Genomic DNA, 5,722 nt, shown 5'->3' with positions numbered 1-5,722 from the left:
TTCATTAATCTTAACCAGCTCGCAATGTGTTTTTAATAGACACTTTGCTTGTGTGAGTTTTGCAAAGGAGCTATTCCATATAGTAATAATAGATGCTCTGTCTATTAGTGTAAAATAGAAATACTTAGCACCTCAAATTCTAGTCTTTTTTGTTTGCTGTTGTTTTGTGTTTGTATTTGAATATCTTGCTAAAATCAAGCGAATGCATAACAATGTCAGTTTACTGGACTGTTTTTTTCTTATTACAAAGTACTGAGTTTGTACATTTTTGTGAGCCTGTAAATAGAACCAATAAATTTAAAACTGCAAATGAATTAAGATGAGAAATAAGATGAATCCATCTCCTCAAACACCCTTATATATAGTGTAAATTTCAGAAGACTATAAGGAAGATAACAGGAAACGAGAAGATGACGACAGTGGGTGATAACATTTATTTGCAAACTTGTACAGGTGAACAGGAAATAAGAGATATCTGATTGGCTATACACAAGAACAGAACTGCGGACAGCTGGATGATCCTTCATGGAGTCTGTTCAGCCTTGCCTGTGTGGTGGCTCGGCGGCGTGTATTTCCCCTCCTTAATCAGCTTGTCGCGCTGCTGACGGATGGCATGCAGCCTTTCGTGCTGCAGGGAAGATGGGGAGAAGAGAGAGAGATATAACAGGAATTCAAAATAAAGGGTGTTCTGCATCACCTTTCAGTTCCAAGTAAAAAAAATATAGTTCTTCTGCCACCATCTTTTACTCCTTGCAACATGCGTCACTGTTAAACACCACAAGCTTTAGCTCCATTGGCTCTACAGTCCCTACCACGGGTCTGTAAAAGCAGCAGCTTCCTGTCCACATGCACTCAGCAGAGATGCAGGCATTCCTCTGAGTGATGTTCTAACATCTCAAACGGCCTGTTTTAATGAATGCTGATGCTAAACTTTGGCATAAAGATGCCGCACAGTTAATCTTTAAAACATGTCCTCAGTGGAAGCAAATCTGACGTGAAACCTTGAGGCCGAAGCGGACATGCATCTTGAATCAGCACTTCATCCCACTCCATCGTGTTTTCAAATGATGACAGACGGCTAACAAGCAAAGAGCGAGAGTCTGAACTTTGTGCTGCTGCTGCACTTCCACCCAGAGCTGTCAGTCTGTCCTCTGCTGACTCCTCCACTCTGTCAGATTGGCTGACTTCAGTTCAACTACATTACTTTGCAGATTTGAAATGGACGCTAGTTTTCCTTTCACTTTTTAAATAGTTTTCTTATTATTCAAACTCTGCATGACAATCAAGTCATTTAATGCCACAAAGGTTAACAGAGATGCCAACATGTCAAATACTCAGGCAAAATAGGCTGGTTTGTTGAATTAAGTAAGTAAGTAGAACTTTATTTACATAGCACCTTTCTAGATAAAAGATCACAAAGTGCTTCACACAAGGGTAACAAAGTATAAAACAAAACAGACAACAGTTAACAAAATGCAATTCTAAAAAAATGTGTTTTTAGTTGTTTTTTTGAAAGAAGCCACTGAGTCCACAGATCTTATGCTCAGTGGGAGAGAGCTCCACAGTCTGGGAGCCACAGTGGCAAAAGCTCTGTCTCCCTTCACTCTCCACTTTGTATGGTGAATGATAAGTAGACCCTGGTCACATGACCTAAGAGACCTGCTTGGAACATAAGTCTGTAGAAGTTCAATGATGTAGGAAGGTGCTTGACCATGAAGAGCTCTATAAGTCAAGTACCAGAATCTTGAAGTGGACCCTGAATTCGATGGGGAGCCAATGCAGCTGTATTAAAAACGGTGTCACATGTGAGTACTTCGATGTTTCGGTCAGAAGTCTTGCTGAAGCATTTTGAACAATCTGCAGACGCTGCAGGGAGTTTTTATTTAAACATGTAAACAGTGAATTACAGCAGTCCAGTCTTGATGAAATGAAAGCATGAATGACAATCTCCTGTCTTTGCTCCTACGCAGAGATTTATATTAATATTCCAAAAGGAGTCAAAATGAGGACAAATAATGAGAAAGCAGATGGCCACGTCACAGCAAGCATAATTGACTAACAGCACATTGATTTTTCCCCCCCCAATATAAAGATAAACTGTAGTGAAAGTGCTCTGTCCAACAACACATGGGCTGTCATGCCAAGTGTGGTGTGGAGGAGGTGAGATTCGGGTGATGTGTTAATTTTTAACAGTTTGAGAGAAGATTCATCCTCTTAATGGAACTAGATATAACTTACGGTTCTAGCTTATTACAACTATCCTCTAAAATTAGATTACTTTAGTATCTAATCGTTATTTCTGATAATGCAGCAGCCGTTAATTAAACCAGTGCAATTTGCACAGAAGCAGTCGAGTATGAGGAGTCAGATTACCGTCTTCTGCCTGTGCATGCACTCATAGAAGTCCTCAAACTCCAGCTGGCACTCCTTCTTGGCACGGGTCTGCCCGATGCCATGAGAACATTCGATCCACTCCTTCTCGAAGGCGTGGCAGCGTGCCGCCCGCTTGTTGGGCTGCTCTCCGCTCTGCAGTAGCAGCCAGCGGTCCAAGTTGATACCAAGCCGCGACTGCAGATCCACGAACGGCATGATGCTGAACGAGGAGAGGCACAGGACCGAGAGAGATTAAAGTGAGGCAGGACAGGGCAAATTTTATGTTTTTAATTTAAAATGAAACTTAACAAATTAAAACTGGAATTTGTAAGCTGGTCTAACTGAACTCTAGACATATCAGTAACTGTAATCACTGAATAACTTATACCAGTATAAGTATACAGGTATTTGGATCTAAAGTATTGTTTATCTATAAAGGCAGAAGTAAGGATTTTAATAAAAACTAAGCACTCATGAGTTTTTAAATATAGCAAGCAAAAAAAAAAGCAAAAACTCAAAGTGATAGAATAAAAAACGAGTTCAACTAAATCAACCTAAATTCTGCCCAAATCAGGGGGTTGTGATTTAGTGGTATTAGTGATGAAACTTACAATTACATATCAAATGTAAGAATAAACTATAGTAAATAACAAGCTCCTGTAAAGTCCTTTTTATATACTTTTGGACATTATCCCTTTCTCTTCAACTTCTCTCAGCCAAACTATTAAAAAAAAATATACAGAAAAATGAATAAAAATAAGGACAAATTAAAAAACAAAAAATTTAAATCCCAAAATTTTGTATGTTTGATTCTTTTGGCCACAGTTATCTTTAAAAATCTGCTACTATGACAGCACTACCCAGTTTAAAGGAGGACAGTAATTTAAGTATTTTGTTTCTATATCAACAACAAAATAAAAAGCTGGCTATTTAACTTTTAGTGTTTCATTATCTTTCAGCTGTTGGATCATCTGTCTCTCTCTCTCTCATACAAGCCCTCTACATGTCCTCCTTTTACTACATTCGAGCTCCGTCTTCAGACAGCATATCCCCTCTCTCTTTTCTGCACATGCCCAAACCATCTCAGCCTTGCTTCTCTAACTTTGTCTCCAAACTGCTCAAACTGATCTGTCCCTCTGATATACTCATTTCTAATCTTCAACTCGACCATCTGTCTTTTTGATTAACCAACCATCGTCCAGTCACAGCAGGTCTCACTACATCTTGCAAACTTTCCTCTTCACTCTTTCTATCACAAATCAACCCCCGACACTCGTCTTCACCCACTCCACCCTGCCCACCTTAAAAATATAAATGCTCAGACTCACTGCCTACACTACAAGCAGACTAATCATCCTCACATCTCCACAGAGCCATGGAAAAAATCTGGACTCTTAGTAAACGCCAAACTGTCTGCTAACAGCTAACCGTAGACAGCCCGTCGTAAACATTACAGGAAAAACACATAAAGACGAAAATATTCGTATCTGTAATTAAAGTTAACAAATGTATGAAGTAGTTATGGCTGTTGAAATGAATCCGTTACATTACGATAATATAACCCGCTGCTGAAATCACCCTTCAATGACAGCCACCCATGCTAATCACAGACCGCATTTATTTCACAGTATTTGCTCACTGACGCAATTTTCAAACTTCATTTAAAATCTGCGGTGTAGCAAATACGTCCACAGCCTGTTTACGTGTCGCTATTTCTCGTTAAATGTTTGTATTTACCGTGTTTTCTTCAAGGCGTTTTAACCTTCCTCCGTTGTGCACGCCCCGCTTTACGGCTGCTGAACAAAAACACTGCCGTAAAGTGACCGACTGGGGTGGAAACACATCTGCCCTTCTTTTGCACCACCGCCATCTGCTGGTGTGGCCTCAAAAGTACAGTTACATTTTATTTAGCAATTTAACAAAGCTGTGTTGAAGCAGCACCAAAGTTTAGCGATTTTCAGAATAAATTCGATGATTTTGATAATGTATAATATTAAAGTATAATAAGATATAATAATCCTAATGCAATGTTGCTTTTAAGAGAACTATAGAGAAGATTATGAGGAGTTGCACTGTCTTTCTGTGGCTCTAGATAAAGCATATGATAGGGTTACAAGAGAGAATGAAGCTGCATGAGGAAGTAAGGAGTGGCAGAGAAGTATGTGAGGCTGGTGCAGGATGTGAATGAGGACAGTGAGACAGTGGTCAGATAAGCGGTAACAGTAACAGATGAGTTCAAGGTGGGGGTGAGATTTTGGTTTGCAGTGGTGAGGGACAGGCTGACAGATGAGATCAGGCAGGAGGCTCCGGGGACTGAGAGTAGGGAGCAGGTAGAAGAAAGCCTGGAGAGGTGGAGGCATGCTCTGGAGAGAAGAAGAAGAGTGAAAGCCATTAGAAGCAAGACAGCATACGTGTCTGTGAATGAGAGGAAGACAGATATAACAGGAGATGCAGGGAGAATGAGTAGATGCTGGATAACAGTATTTTTTAGTTTTTCTACATAATAAAGAAATGTGGTAAATGAAAGAAATGTGTCAGCACAGCTCTTAAGGCTTAAATTGTAAGAAATAAATGCATAAAATGACAGAAATAGTTTTGGGGGCTCATTGCCCAGATTGCACTTTAATTATAATTATAGGTTCTGGTAATTCACAGAAGATTTCCTTGTTTTTGAAACTTTGGACTCATTGTGGAAAAACAGAACTTTTTATAGCCGATAATGATCTGTTACTTAATTACTTTAGTGTAGTAGGAATGGCCGTGGGTTGCGTCTCCTTATAAACAGGAAAAGCTGTAAAACTTCAAATAAAGGCTGAAATCTATGCCCTCCTTTACATTTTTCAAAGCCGTCCAGTGGGTCAGATTGGAGTCTTTGCCGGGCCGAGTCTGGCCCCCGGGCCTTATATTTGACATCCTCGATGTACGATTTGGACAATATAAAGGCAAGATGGGGAGCTCGAGGTGCCAGAGCTGAAGATGGTGAAATTATAGTTGGCTTGATCAGAATGGACAGGATTAGATACAAGTATATCAGAGACAAAATTAGAGAGTCAAGTGCATTTGAATAGCAGCACCTGGGTGCTTATCTTAGTCCCATGGTAGTAGCAAACATGAGCTTATTAATGTATAAAGTAAATAATGACAGGGTATATTATGTCATGTGGTGCTTGTTTGAAGTTGTATTTATTGATTTTAAGACCTGCTGAGGATCAGATTATATTTTATTATGTCTGATATGTAAATCTTGCCACAAAACGTCTTTAGTGATTTCACGTCTACACATTTATAAAATAAGTTCATTTGCTCTAATTGATTCTAATTCATAACAGATCAACAACAAGTCACTGCA

General features: G+C 39.4%; 1 protein-coding gene across 1 annotated transcript; it reads right to left on the bottom strand.

Annotated features, from left to right (window-relative positions):
- Positions 1-415: 415 nt before the first annotated feature.
- ndufs5 (NADH:ubiquinone oxidoreductase subunit S5) lies at positions 416-4,258 on the bottom strand. Its single transcript, XM_005945319.2, has 3 exons — positions 4,111-4,258; positions 2,374-2,593; positions 416-628 (listed from the first exon to the last, which is right to left on the bottom strand). The coding sequence occupies exons 2-3, from the start codon at positions 2,587-2,589 to the stop codon at positions 524-526; spliced, it is 321 nt and encodes a 106-aa protein (XP_005945381.1). The 5' UTR covers positions 2,590-2,593; positions 4,111-4,258; the 3' UTR covers positions 416-523.
- Positions 4,259-5,722: the final 1,464 nt, after the last annotated feature.

Source organism: Haplochromis burtoni, unplaced genomic scaffold, assembly GCF_018398535.1.
Source record: "Haplochromis burtoni strain Fernald_Lab_line unplaced genomic scaffold, NCSU_Asbu1 Contig_425, whole genome shotgun sequence".
NCBI classification, from domain to species: Eukaryota; Metazoa; Chordata; class Actinopteri; order Cichliformes; family Cichlidae; genus Haplochromis; species Haplochromis burtoni.
Note: the sequence above shows the minus strand (reverse complement) of the source record. Positions and strands in the feature narration are given on the sequence as shown.

Excerpts from the sequence above, each read along its gene's own strand:
- ndufs5 (XM_005945319.2), bottom strand. The coding sequence starts at position 2,589 with ATGCCGTTCGTGGATCTGCAGTCGCGGCTTGGTATCAACTTGGACCGC. Across the intron at positions 629-2,373 it reads GCATGCACAGGCAGAAGACG|CACGAAAGGCTGCATGCCAT; the intron begins GTAATCTGACTC and ends TCTTCCCTGCAG.